This window comes from Calliphora vicina, chromosome 2 (assembly GCF_958450345.1).
Source record: "Calliphora vicina chromosome 2, idCalVici1.1, whole genome shotgun sequence".
Classification (NCBI taxonomy): domain Eukaryota; kingdom Metazoa; phylum Arthropoda; class Insecta; order Diptera; family Calliphoridae; genus Calliphora; species Calliphora vicina.
Window position 1 is genome coordinate 98,884,354 of NC_088781.1, and position 25,907 is coordinate 98,910,260.

General features: G+C 30.1%; 2 protein-coding genes across 6 annotated transcripts in view; both read right to left on the reverse strand.

The window, feature by feature from the left end:
* Window positions 1-940: 940 nt before the first annotated feature.
* LOC135950751 (uncharacterized) lies at window positions 941-11,769 on the reverse strand. The gene is made up of 3 exons (XM_065500283.1): window positions 11,764-11,769; window positions 4,764-4,814; window positions 941-1,495 (listed from the first exon to the last, which is right to left on the reverse strand). Exons 1-3 carry the CDS (start codon window positions 11,767-11,769, stop codon window positions 941-943), a joined length of 612 nt encoding a protein of 203 aa, XP_065356355.1.
* A 1,206-nt stretch (window positions 11,770-12,975) lies between these two features.
* Window positions 12,976-25,907, reverse strand: part of Npc1a (Niemann-Pick type C-1a) — a 56,904-nt gene continuing 43,972 nt past the window's right edge. For 4 of the 5 annotated variants that reach the window (XM_065499537.1, XM_065499539.1, XM_065499538.1 and 1 more), the window contains 4 exons: window positions 23,878-24,503; window positions 22,425-23,814; window positions 21,408-22,280; window positions 12,976-13,894 (listed from right to left, as the gene is read on the reverse strand). In XM_065499537.1, the coding sequence (XP_065355609.1) occupies window positions 13,650-13,894; window positions 21,408-22,280; window positions 22,425-23,814; window positions 23,878-24,503 (3,134 nt within the window). In that variant the 3' untranslated portion in view covers window positions 12,976-13,649. Of the gene's footprint in view, window positions 13,895-19,826; window positions 19,904-21,407; window positions 22,281-22,424; window positions 23,815-23,877; window positions 24,504-25,907 lie in introns of all 5 variants that reach the window. The other variant, XM_065499540.1, reaches the window with a different exon arrangement.

The following is a 25,907-nucleotide window of genomic DNA, read 5'->3' on the forward strand; positions in this document are numbered from 1 at the left end:
TGTAAATCATTATAGTGCGACTTAAATCTTTTTTTTTACAACCGAATCTATTATTCAACCCAATCTCCAGGAAACCGAAACTTTAAAATTTTAATCTTAAAAAAAATCAAAAAATTGTTGGTGTATACTTACTTTTGAGGCTCACTGTATAGTCTGATACTGCAATACAAGGATCATTTCCAAAGATAATACCTAGTATGCTCATGTGCCCAACCAAATCACCCGGCATTAAGCGGGATATCTCCGGTAATCTGGATGTACTCCTACAGACCTCCTCCATTACCAATAAATGTTAGGGTGGGATGTATAGAATTGCACCCAGAGCATGAGTGGGGCAGGTAGACCTTATCAAGTAGCGATGCTGGCAGGTGTGTTGGATAAGTGAGAGTACTACCAAGTGTAAGCCCAAGATATTTTACCTCTTTAGAAAACCCTATGGATTAGCCATTCAATGTAGGCTCTATGAGTCTAATAAATGGCACTAGAATTGTCTTAGCTGGGTTGATGGTTAACCCCCTATCCAAGCACCACTTGGTAGTTATATTTAGTGTAGTCTGCATCCTATCCGATATCGTAACGTCATCCCACCCAGTAACAGAAATTACTATGTCGTTGGCGTAGCCATATGTACGGAATCCAAAGTTGTTAAGTTCTTCCAGTAGTTCATCGATAACCGAGTCCATAATAGAGGCGATAATACGCCACCTTGTGGACATTTCCTGGTTGCCCGTATGGTTTTCGATGACCCTCCTAAGTCCACAGCATTTCCAAAATCCATTTCCTTATAATTTGCGAAACCCCTTTTCTATACAGTGCTAAATCAATAGCACCATATGACGTATTGTCGAAGGCCCCCTTAATGTCAATAAACGCTCAAAGAGATATGTAATTGGCACCTATGGCCTTCTCGATTAGCGTCGTTACGTGATGAATATCAGGTTTACCAGGTTGATAGGCAAACTGGACACGGTGTATTAATCAAAAGATAGGTATCCCTTACATAACTATCGAGTAGTTTCTCCATAGTTCTCAGGAAAAACGAGCTGAGACTAATTGGTTTGTACGACTTTGGCAGTTGTTCAGATTTTCTGCCAGCCTTAGGTATAAAGACAACTTTAACCTCACGCCAAGTCGTTGGCACATGACAAGCCATTAAACTTGATTTGAAGATTCTCGATAGTTGAGGGACAATAATGTCACCTCCTTGTTGTAGAAAGCATGGAAAAATTCCATCTGTTCCTGGGGATTTATATGGGCTAAATTTAGATATCGCCCATTTTACCCGCTCTATACTAAAGATCCTGCCTGCCAACCGGCGATTACTATTGGATATTGCGCGAACCCATGTGTAAGTCGCAGTTGCACTGAAAGTCAATGAACCGGGAAAGTGAGTATCCAGAAGAAGTTTGCAGGTCTCCTCCGTTGACTCAGTGTACGTACCATCTGGACGTTTCAGCATACAGAGACCATTGGTATGATCCCGAGATAACGTCTTCTGTAACCGAATAGTTTCCGAGAGATTATCTTTTTGATATCCTAATTTCTCTATTGTATTCAGTGAGAGCCGTTTTGTAGGCAATCCAGTCACCTGTATGTCTTGCCTCACTAGATAATGTGAGATCCAAAACCTCCTGTCTAATAATATTCCTAAAGGCTGTCTAATAATATTCCTAAAGGAAATTTTGATGTGTTACAAACGGAATGCTAAAATCAATATATCCCCTACATTTTTGGTGATGTACATATATAAACAATGTAGAATATAAAACTACAAATTCTAATTCGACATGATTATTTAAATTATTGACATTTATGTGACAGCAGATTTTTCAAGAATTTATCTTTCCAATTTCACAGATAAAAGTAATTGAAGTTTTCTATTTTGATTATTAACACTAAAATGTATAAATTCTAACTTGTTATTTAAATTATTCTTTTTCTATTTCAATTACAAAACTGTGGAAATCATTTACGCCGGATTAATAACGATGAATAATTAAAATGGAACATATGATGTATTTGGACTAGGGATCAAACGCGGGAATTCGCGGGAATAATAAGGAACATCAGAATTCATTTTAGTGATATGTTTTCTTATTTTGATCCATAGAGTACGATTTTCCTTGTCACTTGGTCGATTTATAAATCGACCCGCCCTAATACATACATATGTACATATAATAAGTTATTTGAAATATATAAAGGTTTTTAAAAAATTAATAAAAAAAATTCGTCACTTTGCTATTTTTAAGGTAAAAATTTGCAAATCTGGCAGGTCTGATTACAACACATATTTTTACAAGTTTTTTGTTGCGCTATTTTATTATCCCCGTTTTTCTTTTGTTTATATGCAAATATTCTGAATTTTATTCAAATTTAAAATTGAACTATTTACCTACAAATTACTACTTTTACCATTATTAAAAACGTCACACCACCGTCATTGAAATAAATCATTGTTTCACTTCAAAATAATCACTCTACAAACCTCTCACTACCCATTCATCTGATACTAATATCCTCTCTTTCTAACTCAATTACACGAAGTATTTAAATTATTGAATATGTAAATAGAATAAAACAATTTACAAATCAGTGCAATCGAGTATTTGAATTCGTTAAATAAGTGCTACAAAAAACCATTTAAAATTTAGATATTAAAGAAACGAAATAAAGAAAAGAAAATCAAAGAAAACATTAAATTTACCAAAAATATGTTGAATTTGTGATAAAGTAAGAAAATAAACTGAAATAAATATATAAATTAAAGAGGAATGAATAATAGGCTGTATATATGTTAGTGGGTATGTATGTCAGACCGCCTTAGTACAAAAAGCGTTTTCTGTACAATTTATCGTAATTTTGAAAAAGAAATGAACTGGATATTTAACTAGCGAAAATCGGTTACTTGAATAGCGATCGATGTTAATCGATGGTAGAGATGAGCGATATTACCATACCCGTGATTTAAAAATCAATGGTATCAACAGTTACGGAATATAGCAGGTTTTCGTGTAAATTGTTCGGTTACAAATGCTGTAACTTTGGTAGATCACTTATTTTTATCGTTATGGTATCGTATCTCAAAGACATAAAATTTATGATCATACATCATTATTGTCTTGATTTTATATTTATCGACAAATGGTTTTGATATTCTGGATGTTGTCAAGAAACGATTAATGATGCACAGTGGGGGATCTGAAAAAAAGTGGAAATAAATCTGTAACTTCTAAACGAATTGCCCGATTTTAATAAAATTTAAGAAAAGATAATTTAATTTAAGAAAAGATATACATATTATATATCAGCGTGTAAGAAATTATGTCCTCTTTTCAAAAATGTACAAAATTTTTAAGAATTAAAAAAATTATAGAAGACTTTTTAAAAAAAAAATGGAAATAAAATATTATAGCTGATTTTTTTGGAAAATTTTAATTTTTAAAATGCAATAAAAGTTTTGTTTATGAATCGTTTTTAATGAAATTTTACACTTATATAGAAACATTCGATCCAAATCCAAAATTGAAAAAGATATTTGTGAATTGTTAATGACAATCCCACAATTCCCAAAAAACTTTTTAGATTTTTTAATTTATTGAAGGCACCAAGCTCGGGGCTATGAAATCCCTTTGCACAATATTGAAGAACATATTGGGACATACAAAACAGGTCTTAATTTTTTGAAAGCAGCTATGCGATTTGAGAAAATGTTGTCTTAAGTTGAAATTTACATAAAAAATACGTCTACTTCGGAAGGCTCTGGACCACGTAATAATACGAATTTTGATATTATTTTGCTTTTATAATATTTAACGAAATGTTGTCAGAAAAATATAAATATACTATTTATCTTTTTATTTTCTGTATAATTTAAAATTAATGTAAGTACTTTTTTCGAAAAAAAATGGCGAAAAAACGATTTTTTTTATTTTTTTTAAGTTTGAATGCACATAACTTTTGATTCAGTAGATGTTTTTAAACAAGTCTTTCATACTATTATTAATACATGTCTTGTTAATTCAAAAAATTATGTATATTTCAAGAAAATCGTGAAAGAATTGGATCCGTTATTAGCAAAAAACCAGACCAAGGTAGGTAAATAAAATAAAATTTTACTTTTCAAATGCGAATAACTCGTAAACTATAAGAGATAATATATGGCTTTTTTGTAGATCTCGTCTAGTAGATTCCATATATATAAAAATCATTCAAATCGGATCGCAAACAAAAATTTGGCATCATTTTTAATTTTTGATATACCCGAGGTGCCCCACTTTGGGGCATTGTTGTTATAAGCCCAAATTCAAAACTTAAACTTACCAACACCTCCTCTATTGCCACGGTAAATTTTATTAAAATCGGGCAATTCGTTTAGAAGTTACAGATTTATTACCACTTTTTTCAGATCCCCCACTGTGTGTTGGTCCACGTGTCGATGTTTTCTGTGCGAATCCTTACAGAGGCAATGGAATAAAAACGAGATTCCAATTGACGAAAGGTGTGTTGGGTCTGCAGTTGAACTCTTCTTTTTTGGGTTGATTTCTTGAGATGTTTGGGGTTCTTGTAATTGCAAGGCATCATGTAATGTAGTAAGGTTTATGACGGCTTTTGCAGATATGGCATCCAGAATCACTTTTGCAATCGTCTGATTTGTTTGATGGCGCAAGACAGTTTAACAATGAGTTTATGTCGATTGGTGGCTATATAACGTAAGAACCTCTGACATGTACTACGCATGGGGTGATCTTAATGAGAAATACCGCACGAGAATTACCAATGTTAGGATCTTTGGGAGTCTTGAGATGCCATATCTGTAAGTAGAAAGTTAAGAAACAAAATTAGTGTATGTAATTAGTTAAGGGATATATAAATTTGTAAACAAAAACACTATTTTTGTAATGGGTCTGGTGATGATCCCATTTTCTATCTGGACATCGACAACTCTACAGTTCTAGTCAGTTCCAAGATATGTTTGCATCTGCGATGTGGCTCGGCTAGGTACTCGGGTAATTTTATGCGTAAATTCAACTATTAGACGTGAAAGTTTGGTATTATCTGTCAGCAATATTGTAGGTTAATGCTGGTGATTGAGCGAGTTGACCATTGGCTCGAATAATAACCTTGAGATCCATGAAGAGATTCAGAGTCAGAAGACTGCTATTTGGGGATATTTCTAAAATGGTGTTTTCATTGTTGTTTAGGTAAATTTAGCCATGAAGGTCCAAACCACCATAGTTTATGGTTTTCATGTTCTTGGAGAGACATCGTCGGCTGGCGATATCTGCTGGGTTTTCTTTGGATTCGACATGTTGCCAATTTTGTGTTCCAACTTTAACTATGGTTGCTGAGAATGCTATTTGAAATAGGAATTCAAAAAACACCCCCCCCAAAACCGAAAATTTTTCATATAAAAAAGGAAAAAAAGAGAAAAATGTAGAACTAATTTTAATTAAAAATGGTTATATTCAAGGGACGAAGTGTTGAGTAGCAACTCTGTTGTTGTAGTTGTTGATATTGGTCCCCACAATCCAGCCAGTTTTTTGTGCCAAAAGGGATTCAATAGACTGCATCGGTGATTCCATGCAATATATAGTCGTGACCTATTAGCAGGTCGATAGGTCGGCTTTGATTAAAATTAGGATCAGTAAGGTCTAAATTAGCAGTCTCGTTAAAATTTTACATGTCTAAGGTTTGGGGTGGTTAATTAGATGGAAGAGTCTTCACAACGACAAGCGAAATTTTATGATCGAAATTTAAATGGCGACGTAGTATATAAAATACCAAAAGGGCGATATTTGAGGAGGATAAAAAAAATGTTTCACATTTCTGGAGTTGCCTTAACCTAATCATTAAGCTTAACCTTTAAAACAGTGGTTTATTTCCTTTAAATAAACCAAATACTTTTGAATGCAAATAAAAGCAATTTAGTAGTCAAATGTACACAACAACAGTTTAAATAGTCAGGCTGACTTCCAAAATGTATCAATACAAAGTTTGTATGCAGTTCTCCTACGGTATTTTAATTATGTACATATTTAACCTTCCTAAACAATGCAACTATGTACTTTGTTTACATTTACGATATGAAATGAACAAAATGCAAATTATCATTTTTTTCACTGATTACAATTCTTTGACATGTGACCCCAATTCTGGCATCGATAACATTGTACAACTTTTTGATTCTTTTTTGGGTTTTCCCATGTTATTACGGGTGTGTTCGTAAATGCATTAAATTTGTGCATCACTGATGCCACGACCTGCAAACTTTTGCAACATATAACTTAATGATGCATTGGTTGCACAAATTTGCAGCATCACTGCCAACAATTTGCATTAAAAAACGTTTGACGTAAAGCAATAATCACAAATATGCTTTTTCGAACGCTAAAATTTTAATTTGCTACAGTGATGCAATCATACTGAATTTACGAACACACCCTACCTGATTTAAAATAGTTAATACTTTGCTTTACCCGCCAATTTTTTTTCAATTGTTTTTTTGCTAATAATATTTTTCGAACTAAATAAATATAACAAATATTGTTGTTTTCTTAATGCAATTAAATATCTCATGTCATTAACGTGTTTCAAGCTCAATTCAAATAGAATATACAAGTTGAAATCAAGTACAAAATCTAACAATGGCTATAGTGCTATTTTTTTCCGGCACTGTATATCTGGATTACTAAGTCATTAATATAGACAATAGGTGTGTTCGCGTACTTTCCAGTAAAAAAATATCCAGTAACCTTATTTTAGAGAGTAAAATTAAATTACTCTCAATCTGAAAAATTACAAAAAAAGTACGCGATCAACAATTTGTAAAAATAAGTTGTATTTCATTATAAATCAATTCAAAACGTTTGTTTTGTGTTATTTTACATCTTTTCTTTACAGACTTGTAAATTGTATTAATTTTCAACTCTTTAGTTTTGTTTATAATTTCAACCATATGTTTTAAACATACTATTTTTATGTTGATATTTTTTACTGGATAACAAATGTTCAGTAAAAAATATCATGTTCTCTATCTATGAACTGTCACTTTTAACACTCTCTTGCTCTATCGTTACAAATTTTTAAAAGTAAACGAACAGAATCCAGTAACTTCCAGTGGTAATTTATACAAATTATTACAAATTATCAAGTACGCGAACACTACTAATATGGATATCTAATGATAGATATTTCAAAGACCTTTGCAACGACGTATATAAGACCATAGTAAGTTGGACCTACAATGGGTCAAAATCGGAAAAAAATATTTTTTAATCCGATTTTTTTTTTCACCAAAAAAAATTAACAGTCTGGACCACTATGTCGAACGTTGACGTTTCAAACGACTAACAGCTGTTTTGCGGCTCACTAATATTCTTAGTCGAAAGAAAACAAATACGAACGATAACGTAAGCAACTCAATACAAAATTGCGGCTCACTATTTACATTTTCTATTTTTGTACGAACTGAAATTTCAAATTCATTCACTTTTTATTTATTGCCGTGTGTGCAAGAATCTAATACAAAACGGATGCGTACGTATTTATTATTATACATTTGTGTATACTATAACATTATTACATATATTTTCACTCATACTTACTGCTTTTTGGTAGAAAATAAGTAGAATTTGACGAAAAGACCACTTTTTTTTGTCAGAGATGACCCAAAAGTAATCCTTTATATTCTTTAGTAGAGTTATTTATAGAATTACGTATTTACAAACAAACAAAGTATCCCGCAACCTTCCGGTTGCTAGTCAATTGTTGTACTCACTACACCACTGCTTAGTTATTTTATTTTGTGTCAAATAATGGTTTTCAATATATTGTCGTTTTTTTTTTGGAATTGCATATATGGCAACTCAATTATATTTGAAACGTAAAGCAATGCGAACGATAAGTCGTAAGATAGTGGTCCACTGTGAAAGTGAGTGACTGACTTTCATTCGCTTAAGTTTTTTACGACATCGTGGGCCAGGCTGTAAAAAAAAAATTTAAATTTAAAAAAAAAAATTAAAATAACAATTCGAAAATTACAAAAAATTAAGAAGATTAATTTTGTTTACCTAAAAATATTTAAATAGGCCTGTTCTGAAATCCACGTGATTACAAATCACTAATCGTTTTTAAATCACACGTGTGATTTGTGCCTGTTCTGAAAATCAAACATTTTAGTATTTTTCGGTGTGATTTTAAAATCCGAAATCACAATATTTTTTAACTTACACAAAAAAATAATCGCCCATTTCTGAAAAGCGCATATCGCTTAAAACTTGAGTTTTTGATTTGAAAACAGATGTTCTGACAAACGAAAACGCCTGAAATTTGGCGTTTTCAAACCGCTAATGTATACTGAAACCAATAGCAAATCGCGTGGTTTTCAGAACATGCTGAAATGCGTTTTGCGTTTTTCAAACCGTAAGCGATTTGAAAACGCTGCGTTTTCCAGAAAATGTATGATTTTTAATAGTTAGTTAAGTTATATAAATTAATTATATTTTTCGACAAATTATTTATATTTATAACTCTGGCAAGCAGCTTAGTATTGTCCAACAGCTAAATCAGAAATAGAAAATCACAAAACTTAACTAACTTTTTACAGCAGAAGACAATTGTAATTTTTATGGTTTTTTTAATAAAATATCTAATTTTACAACATAAATGATTAAAGAACACATCAGATTATTCATTTATGCAATTTATTACAAATTTCCCAGCAAAGAGTTTAAAAAATAAACAAGCAAATGATTTGAAATCGAACGTTTGAAGCTGAACGTTTTAAAATCACAAAATTATGTGCACAGAACACCTTTTTGTGTTTTCAAACCACTTATATAAAATGTGATTTGCAGAACATACCTGAAAATTTGTATTTTGAAGTATAATTTGGTGAAGGGTATATAAGATTCGGCACAGCCGAATATAGCTCTCTTACTTGTTAACTATAATTTAAATATTTTGTCAATTCACAAGGTATCCTATCATGTCATAATGTCCAAATTTTTCTGAATGCTTTAAAAATGTCGTTATTGCCTTTCAAGCAAAAAATTTCTTAATATAATATAATTCTGTATACTGTTTATTGTGTTATCGTAACCAACCAGCAGTGACATGCGCCGAATACCTAAGAGTGGGTTAAGCCGAGCCGCCGATTCGTGAAATGTTATGACAATATTTAAATAAATAAATTTCACTTTGTTCTTATTGCCACTTAAAAGAAAAACTCAAACTATTGTAATATTTTCAATACAATTTTATAATTCATTATTTATTTATTATTTCTTTCTTTCTTTATTTTCCTTCCTTTTCAGCCAGGTACCTTAAAACTAAAATTCATTAATATAAAAGAGAACAAAAAAATAATTAGATCTTTTTTCCTGTTTAAATGGTCTAGCGGTAAGTTAAATTTATTGTATTTTTTTGTTTAATCGAATTCAATTTTATAAAAGTTTACACATATTACAAAAGATTTTGATTTAAAAACTTTTGTTATTACACAGTTTGTTTCCATTTTCACATGGAACTACATGATTATCGCTTTTTTTATTATTATTTTTAAATATTAAACTAGAAATAAAAAGTTTCTAAATATACATAGTTTATTTTATTATATATTAATAGTTATTTTTCTTTGCACGTTAAAAAATGAAAAAAAAAAAATTCAAAATTATAATTCAAAAGAAAACAACTATTTAAAAAACAAAACATTTATTTTTACTGAAGGCCACATCGAGATTACACAAATACACAAGAGATTTTAACAATCATTTATACAATAAAAAAATTAATTGTTACTCAATTTGTTTTTGCAGTTTCTTATAAAATTTCATACATTCTTTCAGTGTTGGTTTTTGTTGTTGTTGTTATACATATTATACATAAGTTATTGTAGTTTCGATTTTTGTTTTATTTTATTTTGTTGTAATTAATATATTTATTTATATATATACTTTAATCCATTTACAAACTAATACATTATAAGTTGTTTTTTTTTCGTTTTTCTTCATTTTATTTATTAATTTTTTTATTTATATAGACATTTAGGAAATTTCTGTTTCACTTGTAGGTGTATAAAAAAGGACACAAATATGAAGTGATTTGTTTTCTTTGTTGTTGGTGTTGATTTTGTTCTTAAATTTATTATTTTTGTATTTTTTGTGTTAAATATATATAATTCTTTTTAAATATCCATAAATATATAGATTTAGTAATTTATATTTTGTTTTTATTTATCCTTATCAGATCGTTTTGAAAAATAAATTAATTAAATTTTATGAAATTGTTTTATTCTATTTTTGTTGTTGTTTTTGTTAAGAAACATAATAAAGTGTTATAAGAACTAATTAATAACACTACTTTACAAGGTTTTTGTTCATGAAATGAATATCCGAAAAAAATATTGATAAAAAATTTGAGATATTTATTAATTGTGTCCCTCCCTAATTCTGTTGAAAAAGATGACTGAAAAGATATTAGAAAATTAAATTTTTCACAACCCTATTCGAATACAAGGTGAGATAACCTTTAGCTTGCAAAGCTTTGTAAAGCTCTCAACATGTATAGAATAATTAAAAAAAATCCTGTTTATTTCACTAAGTTATATCTTACACTTTAAAAGATATTTAAGTTTCAATTTTGAAATTTTATATCCATTAACTTTTTTTTCCAAAATCTCAATTCGCCGTGAAAAATAATCAAATTCAACATTTTAAAATGACAAAAATTAAATTTATTTAAAAAAACGTTGTGATATTGATAGGAACTAGCTACTAAATTCACTAATTTTACATTTTTTCAGGCAATATTCGAAAATATTCATTGGGATAAATCTGTCATTTAACTGTCACCCGTCCGCTCAACAACATGGACAGTGGAGTAAATTTTTTTTAAAAATACGCCCATTTTCTGAAAAGCGCATGTCGCTTAAAATTTGCGTTTTCGATTTGAAAACTCCAAACAGGTGTTCTGACAGTTGTCATCTGTAATACCATTTTGGCAACTAACAACGCAACTGAAGTTCGTTTGCCATTCATAATCGACCCATTAATGTCAAAAAATATTACGGACATTTTTTATGATCTTTCAAATCTAAAAAATGCATGATGGTACATACATATATGAAAAATAAAAACCAATTTTTCTTAAAATTGTGACGTATATTTGAGAAAACAAAAATACTTATTAATCTACTGTACCTAGCCGCTCTTAAACATATTTGTTTCATTCAATAAACAAAAAATATATATCAGGCCACTCACACATTTTGTTCGGAATGGTTTCAATTCCGTAGTTTTTATTACGATCGATTTCGTTTTAGGTTCTTCAGATGCCGTGTAATTTATTAATTCCAAAAATATTTCATAATTCTGTATTTCTGATTTTAATTTGACAGCGTTTTTCATATTAAAACAAATGTAAAGGTTTTGGTACAGAAATTGATTAAAAATTTTAGAAAACCAAAAAATTACAATCAAATTTCTATTCCACTTTGAAAACTGAAAGTGGTTTCATTTCGAAAGTAATTTTCGTTTTACTTATTCTTAAAAAGCAAAATACGGAATTAATTCCACAATCAATCAGAATGGAAGTCTGTGACAGGCCTGTATTTTTGTAAACTTGTGTAATTAATGATTTCTTAAAATACTAAAAGTGTTTCATCTTAGATAGATAAAGGTATGATGTTTCAATTCTATCTGATTAATATTCCCTGTGAAGTTTGTTATTTATCAAAGCAATATCGAAGCAATATGCACTTACCCCCATTATACTTTCGGTTAAATTTATTTTTGTATGAAAATGTCACTATAACTATTAGTTAACACATTAGTTAACACATAAAACACTAACTAATAGTTATACTGACAGTTTTCATACAAAAATAATTTTAACCGACAGTATAACTATTAGTTAAGGCATAAACAGGCTTCGTGTTAATGGGGGTAAATACGATTAGTTTCTTCAATAAATTTCACTTTTTTTCACATTTAGCTATAAAAACAATCCTTTCCCAAAACATAGGATAATTTAATTGGACGTCTTTGTACTTAACAGCATAGTCAATACGTTTATTTTTATTGGTGGAACTAATGAATAGTTTTATTCTGGTCATGCACGATTGAAGTCCAGATTATTTAAAGCAGATTATATATGAATCGATATCAATTCCATAACCTTTTTATATCTTTTTTAATTCTACGCTACTTTATTTGGAATTTCTAGGACTTTTCTTACAAGTTTACGCCTTTATAGTTCATCAAACTTTAATGTAAGTGGCAAACTTTCACATCTTTCATATCTTTCAAATCTTTAGACTATAGATTTTGACAAACTAACGATTTGACAACTACTGTTCCGATGTCGGTGGATATTTCCGTTCTTTACGCCATTTTCCGAACCGCTGTATTAAAATTAAAAAAAAAATAGAATCTAAAATTGTTTCGAGCTTTTGAAGTAGTTCAATTTGGATTGTGTCCTAAAAATACACCGCATCTACAGCGTAATTCCATTCGAATATGAAAATATTTAAATTTGTATGAATTTTACCTTTAGCCATGTGATGGAAATCTTTTTAAAACCAAATGTTGAAATCTAACGAAATGCATCTCACCCTTTCAAATCCAATAGATTTTTCATCGCATACTTGACAATTTTAATATGTTTAAATTTTAGATGTTTCACTTTGGAATCAAAATACCGAGAAACTTTTGATTTATTCAAAACCATGATAATTGCAAAACTGTGTTAAGGAAACAGTTTAATTTTATAAATAAAAAAAAAAATTTATTTAAGGATTTTGTTTTATTCAAAATACTTTGCAGAACTATGTTAAGGAAGCAGTTTATTTTTGTTTATAAAAATTATTTTGTAAAAATAAATTTAAGCAATTCCTTTATTAAAAAATCGATTTTACAAAACCAAGTCAATCGCTAGTTAAATATTTAAGAAGGAAAAAAAAACATACACAACAAATTTTTGATTTAGTTTTTAATAAAAAAAATATATGTATATAATGGAAAAATATTTCGAAATAGGAAATAATAATACAAGAATATACTATAACAAACAATAAGGCTTTTTACCATTTTAATTACAAAATATACAAATAAATAGTATGAGAAAAAGAAAATTATTAAATACACAATCAGTTCGAAATTAAAGAAATTTCCAATTCAAAAACTTAAAAACCTCCAAAATCAGTGCTACCAAATAAAACAAAATAATAAAGGCATACAGTAGTAGTAATAATATTTAAGTGAAAAAAAAAGAAAATATAAAAAATTAATAATTTGAAATGAGAGTAGATAATGTTCGATTATATTGTCTTTTTTTCGTTATAATCAACAGTTACGTTTTATTTCCATAAGACAAAATAATCTTTAATTTAATAAGATATGCTGCTTTCATTGTATTAGACTGTTCTGAAACTACTCGTGTAACAATTTTACTCCAACGAATAAATAGAAAAAAAAACTTATATTCATTTTCTTGATTTCATTTGTTACTTCCCGTGATGATTTAAGATGGCTCAGCCATATTTGTGTTATTCTCTAAGTTTCTATTTATATATATTTATATGTATAATATTATTATTAATAATAATGAAAAAGAGAAACAATAATAATAATAATAATAATTCTTAAAACTTAATGTTCTGGTATACGTCTATAACCACTTGTGGGTTGTAGATTTGTTGCTGAGTTTATACTTCCGAAGGACGATTGGGAGGCTGATGTATACATTGGAGAAAAGCTGTTAGTAGTTTCGATGATTGCTTCGTCTGGATGAAAGCTTGTTGCTGCTGTGGATGTTGAATGGTTAGTATTGGTGGGTGTTGTTTTGGTTCTAATGTTACTGCTGGTTGATCTTCCACGGGGACCTTGCATCACGCCTATTCATAGTTAAATAAAAACAAAAAATTCAAATTAATTTTTAATTTCAAATCTTTTATATTAAAAAAAAAACTAAAGGTTTGGCCAGTTTTCACAATCTTCAAATTATGTTCGAACGTAAATTTTAAACAATATCAGGTTTACAATAAAATTTTTATTGAAGTTTGTGAAAAATTGTCCTTTTTACTATGTATGTGTTAGTAGCAGTTTTCATTATTAATTTTTTATATTGTTTTGTTTTTGTAGGTGTTTGTTAATGTGGGTGGTTTGGTTGTGTGTGTGTATGTGTGTGGACAAAAGCGCAATAAAGCAGAGTTTAAATAAAGTTTAGTTTAGAGAGTTGACAGATAGTTTTACATAGTGGAGAGTTAGTATTGTTTATGTCACATATAATTTGTAGTTTTACATCTATTTAAACGAGAAAACTCAGAAAAAACACTGTAAAATACAACCGTAAAAGCGATAAAATACAAATATTATCATGCAAACACAATTTTTTTTTAAATAAATAAATATATACCAACATTTTTGATCAAATATACATTATATACATGACACAATAATATAAGGTACACTCAGTAGAAAATAAATTCTCAATTATACAACTCTTGTAACGTCAAACAAATGAAAATATAAAAAAAAATCAAATTCAAAGTTTGACATTATAGGGGTAAATATTGAAAACTCCCCCTAGTGATTTTACGTTCTACAATTATTGTATCATGCATTATATAAATAAATATATCAATATCCTTATAAACTCTCTCTTTAGTTTTATTAAAAAGTATTTTTTTTGACATACCAAATAAATCAGCTCATAAGTTATAAATATTAAGTAAATCTATTTCCATTATTAAATATATGGGATTTATTCGTGAATATTATAATGTATGGACATTAGGTTTTAAAAACCTTTGATTAATTTAATAAAACTTCAAATATATCAAATGTTTTTTCTAACCAAATTTCTATACCTTATAAGTTTCATGAATTTTCACGAATATAATGAATGCTGATAACAAACAATGAATATTTTAATGGAGAAAGCTTGACAATAAATTCTTGACAATTTATGGGCTTATGACAAGTTTGGAATAATGTTCTATGAGAACTATGAAGCTTTTGAAATTTGTATTGTTCTGAATTCTAAATTGACAATTTTGTGTATAATAAATAATATTTTATATAGAAATTCTTGACATTTATTTCCCTTTTGTATACCCTTTCCGGTTTTCATCTTCCGAATATCCAGCCCAAATATATCCGTTAAGTCTAAGCTTTACTTTCGAATCGAACTACTAAGTAACTTCATCTGGAAATACGACTATCAGTTCGATTTTGTAGACTAATAAATAATATCATAGATGTTCAAAAGCTTTTGCTATATTTTCCATTTGCAGAAGTATCTAAGTTTACATGGAGTTTTATTTTATTCTGGAAGGTCTCACATTCTAACGAACATTGACTATGAACTTTGTCCTACAGTATCTAAAATCTATTTGTTTACAATAGAATTTATTTCTGTAAAGCTGTATAATTTTATAATATGATCAGTATAGATATTCATAGAATATTAAAAAAATACTTGTTCATACAATTAGATATGGCAGTAATAACAAATGTAAATACATATACAGTGTACGACAAAAATGTGTAAATGATGGTCATATATTTACACTTTGTGACACCATTTTTAAAGTGCAATGTTTATAAAGAAACGTTTTGTGTTTTTTTAAACAATATTTATTAAGGATATTTTAGGACTAAATAAATAAAATATTTCCTTAATTATACTCCAGTAATCTAAAAAAAATAACTGCAACCCATTTACACACTTTTGGCGCAGATTACTAAAGTAACTTTTTTAGTACTTCGAATAACCTGCTTTCGCGTCAATGGCCGCCTGAATTCTGGAGGGCATACTCTCCACCAGTTTGCGACACTCTTCTTGCATTATAGATCCCTAGATATCATGGGAGCGCTCCTAGAGCTGAGTTGTGTTTCTAAATGCATTTTGATAATTATAAACGCGACGTTTTAGAATTCGCACCAAATTCTCAATCGGATTTAAATTCTGAGATTGTGGGATTCAATCTAGCAATGTAATTTTGGCGGTTTTTAAAAAATTAAGCGTCTTTTTAGACTTATGTTTGTTGTCGTTATCTTGTAGTATCACAGTGTTTTCAATTTGTCCACGCCAATCATTCAGACTATCCACATATGTTGTCTTGATAATGTCTATATACATTTCTGCATTCATATTACTACCAATTTTATGGAGTTTTCCTACACCTTTCGCAGAAAAACAACCACAAAATGGCAATATTCCACCACCATATTTCATAGTCGTCATAAAATCACGGTCTTTTAATGGCGCATTTCGTTTTTGGTAGTCATATTTTGGTCCATCAGTTCTAAAATGGTTAATTTTCGATTCATCTGTACAGATAACTTTTTCCCAATCATCAAAGGTCCATTTCTTAAAAAAATTTACAAATGTTAGTCGAAGAGACTTGTGTCTTTCAGTTAAACGAGGTTTTTTAACAATCTTTATTGCATAAAAACCACATCTTTTGATTTCTCTAAGAGATGCACGTTTTGAAATCTTAATTTGGTAGCATGAAGATAGTTTTGGTTGTACCTCACGGGGTCTATTTTCTTCTCCTGATGCAACTAGACGTTATACAGTGAGACCATCTTTTAACAATAGAATTGAATTCCGTCCACAAATTGGTGCTGGAAAAGCCAAACCACATATATTCGCTATGTTCTCAACAGATTAAAAGAAATATTGAATTTGGTGGATATTTTTCGATGGGAGATACCATTTTTCAGCTGCTCGGTAACAGAATTTGCAACTTCGGTGATAATCTTCTTCATATTCAATATTCCTTAAAGAATTGTAAATTGTTAACTAGTAACATGTTTTAACTAACTGTCATTAATGAAATTGATTAAAATTGTTCTTTTTCTAAATAATAATAACAAGTTTATTTAACTTTAAAGAAAATGCGACAAAATTGTGTAATTCAGTTTTTAACTTTTTGATATCCTGGTATTTAAATGCCATTACTTGAAATTAATTTTTTTGTATTGCTATACTTCACTAATCATGATCTTCATATTGTGTAAAAAATATTGTCAGATTGGTAAATGTTGAGCATAAAAATTCAAATTATAGATATTTCCAAATTTATTTACACATTTGTGTCTCGTACTGTAGAATACACATAGTATATATCGTCATCTAATATGCAAAATAACGTAACATCACTTTTCATAAGTTTATAGGAGAAGCAAAAAACGGTATAAAATGAAAACTACTCGAGATATTGAAACTAAATTTTCAAATCTGAATTAGTACATTGAAACCAGAATTATAATTTATACAAAAAAATAGATTTTTCATAGTACACTTTATGCTATGTGGCTTACGTTTTTTTGTATTGTTTTCTAAAACAAAAAAAACGTATCATCAATATAAATTTTTATGAAAAAATAAAATTAAATAAAAATATTTTTTTATTTTAAATAAATGCTGGGCATTTCCTCCGATTAGTCAACCAGGATCGACAAATAAAATGTTGATAATCATCGTGCTTTATTGAAGATATTTCGATATAATTTGGTACATATAATTTTTTCGGCCCAAGGACGAAGCCTATTGAAACTGGCTGAAATCGGTCCATTATTTCACCTTGCCCCCATACAAATGTCCTCCCGAAATTGGACTTTATCGGTCATAAATGTTTAATATATATATGTATCTTCACAAATATTGTTCCAAATAAGTTTTATATATACCGAATTCATGTCACCAAAATTAATTATGATCGGTCCATAATTAGTCATTGCTCCCATATAAGAACCGCTTCCGTAAATCACTTTAACGTTCATAAATCTTATAAAAATTTTGGTATACACATAAAATTCAACATAAATAAATTTCATATAAACATACAGGCCAATTATGAATAAAAAAATTCCGCGGGAGTTTTTTCACATTGAATTTGAATAGGAAATATGGGAAAAGGGAAAAAACTCCCGGGGAATTTTTATTCATAATTGGGCTGATAAACTACGACCTAATTTCATGGTGATCGGTCAATAATTGGTCACAACTACCATATAAGGCCCTCTTCGAAAATCACTCACGAATATAAATTATTGAATTTTTATAAAAAAAAATGTTACTGCATATGGTCGGGCTTGACCGACGATACTTTCTTACTTGTTTTTTAAGGAAATTTTAAGATATTTATGAGAAAATGCATGGTGCTAATAATAAAAAAAAACATGGAAAAATCGTACGTTCGCGATCTTTACTTAATCAATTTCGATTTTTTTTGATGATACGTTGTTTTGCATTTTAGGTGACGATACATATGTATTTCATTCTAAGCTCTATTAAAACGGAAAAAAGTTTAAACTTTAAAATAAAAAAACATATTTCATTTACAATTTCGCTACAATATTAAATTGGAATAAATTAAAATGTAATAATTATAATTGAACGTATGATATTTATAATACATAAGTCAAAGTAAATAATTAATGCAAACTAATAATAGCGCTAACAATTACAACTAATACAGAGAAGACTATTAATATTTACACTTGCAAAGAAACGGAAATGATTTTGTAGTAGGTTACAATTTAATGACAATGTAAAATTCAAACTATTATGCAAGTTTAATAGGTTTTGAAACCAATAAGAAAGCTGTTTATAAGGCATTTTTTGCCATCTGGTTTAGGTTTCTTAGATAAATGAGTGAATGAGCCATGTTTGAACTTATTTGTAAATTAGGAATGAGTGCGGCACACTGATGAACTGCCGTATATTTTGAGCTTAACATTCCTGTGTTTTAAACATTTTTCTCCAAAGTATTAAGGGTAAACATTGAAAGAGATATCAGTCACAAACAACAAAAATACTTTGCGTTCATTCTACACGACTTTATTGACATTTTCAAAAATTAATTTTCGATTTACCTATGTATAAAATAAACTGGGTATTATAATGGCATCAACTATTAATCATTGTGAGACAGCGGTACATCCAGCATGAGAAATCGAATAAATGTGAGCTGATAGCGGAAAACGTGTTATATCGAACATTTGAAAGATTCTATTCTTAATAATATTCGATGCAAGTGTAAACAATGCACATGTGTAACTACATACATAAATAAATTAAAAATTATAATAATTATAAACACTAAACTACTGGAAACAACAAGAGAGAGAAGTCTGTAAAATGTTTGTGTATGTGTGCAAGTGTTTCCGTAAATGTTGTTGCCTCATGAATCGAATCCATTTATGTATGAATGTATATGAGAGTAAACAGGATATTTGTGGTCATATCCAGGTTTGTGAGATGTTTTGTGGACTGGTGATGTGGTTGGTGGGTGAGTGAGTGAGTGAGTGGCGAGTGTTTTTAAGTGAAAGGAAATAGATTTAAAAAACATCAAAAAAGTAGCAAACCAATATCAATTAAGGCAGGCAGGCATTTTAAGTAGGCACTCATTTCATTTCTAGTATTATTTTTGTTATTTTGTTTTTCTGTTCTGTTTAGTTTCATTCATATTCCACACACAAAAAAGGATGGATGAATTTGAGAAAGAGATGTCTGTTTAGCGTACGGTTTCAAGTTTCTTTTGTTTTTTATTTGCATTTTTTTTTTATTTTTTTTTTGTTTTTTTGTTGTTTAAAACTTATTTTTTTGTTTGTAAATAAAAAATTATTATTATTATTTTAGTATAGTTTTGGTTTCTTAACTATTTTTTGCATTTGTATAGTTTTAGTTTATTTTCGTTAGTTTATTTATTTATTAACGTTTCTCATTTTTTTTAAGTATTGTATTTATAAAAGAGACTTGATTTTTTTTTGGTATTTTTGTTTTGTATTTAGAAGTTTGCTTTAAAATCTTACAGTCGATAGCGATGTTTCTTGCACTTTAAATGCTTCACGACGAAAATTTTCCAGTTTAACTTTATTCATGGGTGCACCTGAAATGTAAAATGTACAGAGGGAAAAGAAGAAAATGTAGAAAACAACAAATATTACAAATATACACATTTTGGAAAAACGCAAAAAAGAAAAGTGTACAAAATGTATTTATATAAACATAATAAAATCGTATAAAAAAAATATATTTTTGAAATCAAAAGAATTGCTCAGAAATTAAAATGTACATCTTTAAATAATTCGACATGTTCGCTAATAAAATAATGTTGGTTTGTAATTGTTTGCCTGTAATTGTTTTCCCCAAAAAATAACGAAAAATCTAAAAATTTAAATTCAAATGCATGTAACTTTGGACTCTGCCGTGATTTTTAACCAATTCTTTCTTTATTTGATATAACATCTGTTGTTAATCCTATAACAAAATTGGAGAAAATCGGGAAATATTTGGAACCGCGGTCATCAAAAAACTGGAGTAGGGGTCTTACTTTAGGGATCCCTGGTCCCGCTCGTGGTGGGGTCATGAGGTCCAAATTCAAAACTTAAACTCGACAACACTTCCTCTTTGCGCATGCTAAATTTCGTTTAAATTGGACTAAGGGTTTAGAAGTTACAGATTTATTTCACTCTTTTTTTTTCTCATACCACTATCGATGTTGATGTAATTTGAAAAACACATCTTCACATGCAAAACCATGTTTTTAACCGAATCCGACATGTAGTTGGAAACAGAGAAACTTTTGTTTTATAATAATTGGCTTTAGTAAATTAAGTTTCTTTGTTAAAACTTGGTAACTATGGTTACCTGGTTTGAATTTTATAGAGGTCGAAGTTCGAATAAGAAATAAATAAATTTTGAACCCCAATTTTTGTAATATTGGCATAATTTTTTTAAAATAGAAACAAATAAAATGGAAATGTTACAATTACTCTAAAGAGTAACAGCTGTATTTATAACCAAAATTTAGCATTGTTTAATATACGAGTTATTTATAATGTATTTCTTATCCACTCGCTAAACCATTGATAGGCGTTAATTTTGTTTAGATTACGATGATTTTCGTCAATTTACACGTACACAACCAGAATTTAAACAAAACACACAGCAAGAGCGTAAAAATACAAATATTTCATTCATTGCTTGATGTTGTTGCGGATTTTGTACTTATTTCTCAGAATATTTCACTGTTATAATTAAAGAATAAATTTAATGGTCATTTCAGTTCGATGAACATGGTAAAAAACAATACTGGATTGTTTGTGATAATTACAGAAAGATGAATTTCAACAAAACACAAAGCACACATTTTAAGGATAAAGGTAAAAAAGGACACAACATTTTCAATTATTTTTTAATGATGTTTTGATGACATTTTACACTTTACATATTTAGTTGAGTTAGATTTAAATGCAAGGCATTAGGCATTTTGTTTGTTATAAAAAAGCATTCTTTTGGGGAAATAAAATTGTAAAAGGAAATTAATTTATAAGAAATATAATTCAAAAAGGAAAAAATTCTACAATAAAACAAGCAGTTGATTTACTTACCAATATAACTTAGTAGAACCGGCAAAAATATTAAGCCATGTGCAGCACCAATCAAAACAATACCCAAATACATTCTAAAGTAGAAAACCTGGAAGATTTGACTTTTGGCAAAAGCCAATACTAAGATGCCGCCAAATTTCGTCAGTGTTATGCCTGAAAATATCGAACTGCCCATTTTGGTAAGACAATCCGCTGCACGTCTCTCCCGAGTACCCTCAGTCGATATCGAAAAACTATGAACCAAATGTGAACAGAATTCCACCGAAATGCCAACGGCCATAACAAGATTAACCAAAGATACGGCGTTCAGCGAAATATTCCAATAGTACATGTTGCCTCCGAGATTTATAACAATCATGGTAATCGTAATAACCACAACCAAAGATGAGTGTATATCAAAACCCATCAATAGGAATGTAACTATGAAAATTGCCAACACCGAGATGCCCATACTTTGCAGTGTATCTGGCCACATGGTCAGATATTGTTCGTAGAATACATAGAATACGGAATATGGAAACACTTCAACTTGAACGGCATCCTCGAACGGTACACCGTGCGACATTAGACGACCTTGTATCATGTGTGTTATATTTGCCGCTATTTTACGTGCAGAGCGCAAAGCGAAATAGTAGTCTTCAGATGATTTCAATATCGAGTGATAAGCCATAAAGTAGGTGGATTCTACTGAGGTTTCATTTGAGTTTGGTAAATTTCTGTAGCGCACACCATCACCGTAGGCAGCATGACCAGCTTTAGCACACGAGTCATCGGGATTATCTTGCAGAAAGAAGGGCAAATATTTGCCGAAATCTATATCGTCAGGACGTCTCAAATTGTTGCGATTGATGACACAAGAATCACAAGAAGTATCTGTATAAAATATAAACAGAAAACATATTTACATGGACATTTTTATATATTCAAACGTGGACGGAAAATATCAGTTATTTTTGAGTTTTAAGAGACAAAAATAACTGTTAATATCTGTCTTTAATGAAAAATGTCACAACTCACCTTGATGCGGACAGAAACCACCAGTTTTTGGTTCATATTTACAACAACTTGAGGCCTGACTCCAGCTGAAGTAGTCATCAATCCAATTAGAAGCCGGTCGTGCGATATACGTAACGTTGGATCGTTTGCTGGCCAAATAAATTTGTATGCCCATACTGTCGTCATTACAAAACTGACCAGAACATACTAGATTTTGATCGAATGTTGTGGAAAAGTTCAAGCCCGATTTCAAAACAAAATAAACTGGTGGCCCAATGCTCAGGTACTTATTTAACGATTGGAAATAATGCAAAACAAAACTGTCTTCCGGCATGGAGAGTTCCTGGTTCAAACCAATTTCAATGCGCGGTGCTATAGCAATACTAGAGCACAACCAACCAAAGAACACAATCATAACCACAACACGTACAGTTTTCTTCATCAGGAAGGGTACATATACACTCTTGAAGAATTTGTATAGCAGACCTTCGGTAATGGGAGCAGCATCTGTTTTCTTGCCGCGTATAAAGCAACAGACATCTAAGCGATTTTCGGCTTGACGTTTAGTGTCCAAAGTCAGCAAACTAACGAAACAGGTGATTTGCAGCAGGAAATCGAAGAGTAAAGCCATACCGGCATACAAAGCAAAAGCTTTAACGGCTGGCATATCGGAAAGGCCACCCAAAAAGAAACAACAGCTCTCACTAATTGAAGTCAGCAGCATGGAGGGTCCTACACGACCCAATATTCTACCGATATGTTCTTCATGGGTTTCGTCGGATCTACGGTTGTCTCGCTGGTACGTTTGCACCAAAATAAATATGTTGTCCACACCAACGGCCAGCACCAAAAATGGTATAACCTCTACAATAATCAAGGTAGCCGGAACGCCTATGTAACCGAAGACACCAACTGATGACACCACAGATGCCAAAACAATAATCACACCTCCCACTCCCAACGTTATCTTACTATCGATGAAAGCACGTCCCACCTCTTGTACATGACCCAGTGAGATGGCAATGTAGGCAAACATTATCAGGTATGATACCAGAATGGTTAAAACATCCGATTGAGATTCACGATTCAATTCATCCTCAATTGAGCGCTCCGAGGTGAAAGCTATATCCATGTGTTTGCTCATGTTGTATTTTGTATAGTTGACCATATAATCAACATAACGTTGTTCCCACTCCAAAGCTGGGCCCAACTTTTCCTTGTCGTGATGATTGCGTACCAAGAATGTCAAAATTAAAGCAGTAGCACGTTCATATTTGGTATTTGAGCCTAATTGTTCACCCGGATTCAGAAAACCACCAAGACCAATGGCAGGATCAACAGGTCCGCCATAAGGAGCCAAACATAAAAAGGGATTTTGAATACACTGATACAACTCGTCCAAGTAGTTGACCTAAAAAGTAATTTATTAACATTCATATAATAAGTTTAATAAGTATGAGGTCAAAATAGTTACCTCAAAACCATTATCATCATCCTCATCATCCAAACGTTCCAAATCATCTCTGAAGTAACCCCATATTGACTGGACCACACAATCCTCAGGTTTCACTTTATCCTGACCACCCGACACCAAAGGTGCATAACAAATATCCTTAAGCATTGTGGCACCCTCTATATCGCTGCCCAAATTCCTTATATCCTCTTGCAAATTATGTACATCAATCAGAAATTGTTTATCAAATACTGGACCAAATACTATTGGACCATTTGAGGTGTTGTGCACAATATTATCTAAATCAACAGCCTTAATTATAATTTGTTCGATGCGATAGAATGGCTGGAAGGTAGAGTCAAAGTATTCACGTTCAACACGTGAACGAGACTGAGGCGAAGCCCACAATTGTACAGGATCCGTAGTGATGTGCAGGAATTTAATGCCAAAACCAAGAGCAGCAACAAATACCAAACCACCGACTAACGTTAGCCAAGGATAAGTGGCGAAAAATTTACCCCAAGCCGTAAACATAGTTTCCAGGCATTTTTCTGTCTTAGCACCCAAGTGTTCAAAGTAACCAGACTCTGTGTCGATGACAATATCAATACCATCATTGTTAACGCCATCAACTTCATTGCCATCACCTGTTTTCGAATATCAAATAGAAAGTAAAGAATGAAATATGAAATATATTTAAGTTTTTATAAATAGAATAATAAATTTAACAAGATTTAATTTAACACTTTCCACTCTCATTGTATTTAAGCAATGACGTCAGACTGTCAAAATAAATCTTTGGAAAGTGAGTAGTTTTTAAACGACAAATACGCAACAGTTTTAGCTTAAAGGACAGTTTATAGACATTTTCATTTAAAATTTTGAAAAACAACAGACAGTTTTTGTATGTACAATAAAATCAAATAGTAAACATTTATTACACCATTTTGAAATGCATTTTAAATGAAGAAAATATTGAAAATTACAAATAAAAACCAAATAAACATTATAACATTGTCCAAATTACTTTTTTTTTAAACGTAAAAAATATTTATTGAATAAAAATCAAATATTTACGAAAATTTAAAAAAAAAAATCATTAATTTTCATATAAAAATTGTAAAATTTTCAGTTTTCAAATAACATTTATAAAATAAAGAATAATATGTAAATAAATTAAATTTTTAAAAACGTACGAACGCATTTCAAAAAATACATTTTAAAAATGATGTACACGTGTCTGGCATAATGCAACCAATACACATTTTGTTTCAAGGATTTTGTTTATAAACAAGTGCTTCTAAACAACCCAAACTACACAATTTAACAATTGTTATTTAACTGCAATTATAAAATTTAAAATATTTTTCGAATTTCAAATTCGTTTTTTTAAAAATTAATAGAATCTAAACAAAATATTTGTAATTTAATCGATAAGTCAAAATTTATAATCACAATTATGATTTGTTATTTAATTTTCAACACATTTAAATTAAGTTGATCATGTTAGTTTGCAAATATGTATGTATATAAAAAACTGAGAAAAACCAAGTGTGTAATAATTAAAGTGTTTTCAAGTTGAATCAACCCAATTCTAAAATTTAAATAAATGGTAGTATGCTTAAAAATGGAGAAAGTGTCCATCTGCATTGGGAGAAGGCAAGGGCAGCATGCCACCCTCTCTCGCCTCCCCCTAATACTTCGATCATTAATGATCGGAAATATATTGAATCCGCGGTCAACGATATATTAAGGTTATTCATTTAAAAAAAAGGGAAAATCACACTCTGATTTTTTTACACTTTTACATAACAAAAACATGAACAAAATTTCACCAAACAAATACAACGTTTTTTTGGAATTTTTTCTTGTGTTTGTTTTTTAAAATGTAAAAAAATCAAAGTGTACTTTTCCATTTTTTTTTAAATGAATACCCTTATTAATAAATGCGTTTGATAGGATGACTTCGGAGACATTGGGAGGCGCAGCAGGTCATCGTAACTTGCCTTCTCCCTAGTGATCGAAATGATAATGAATGAAACCGCAGTCAA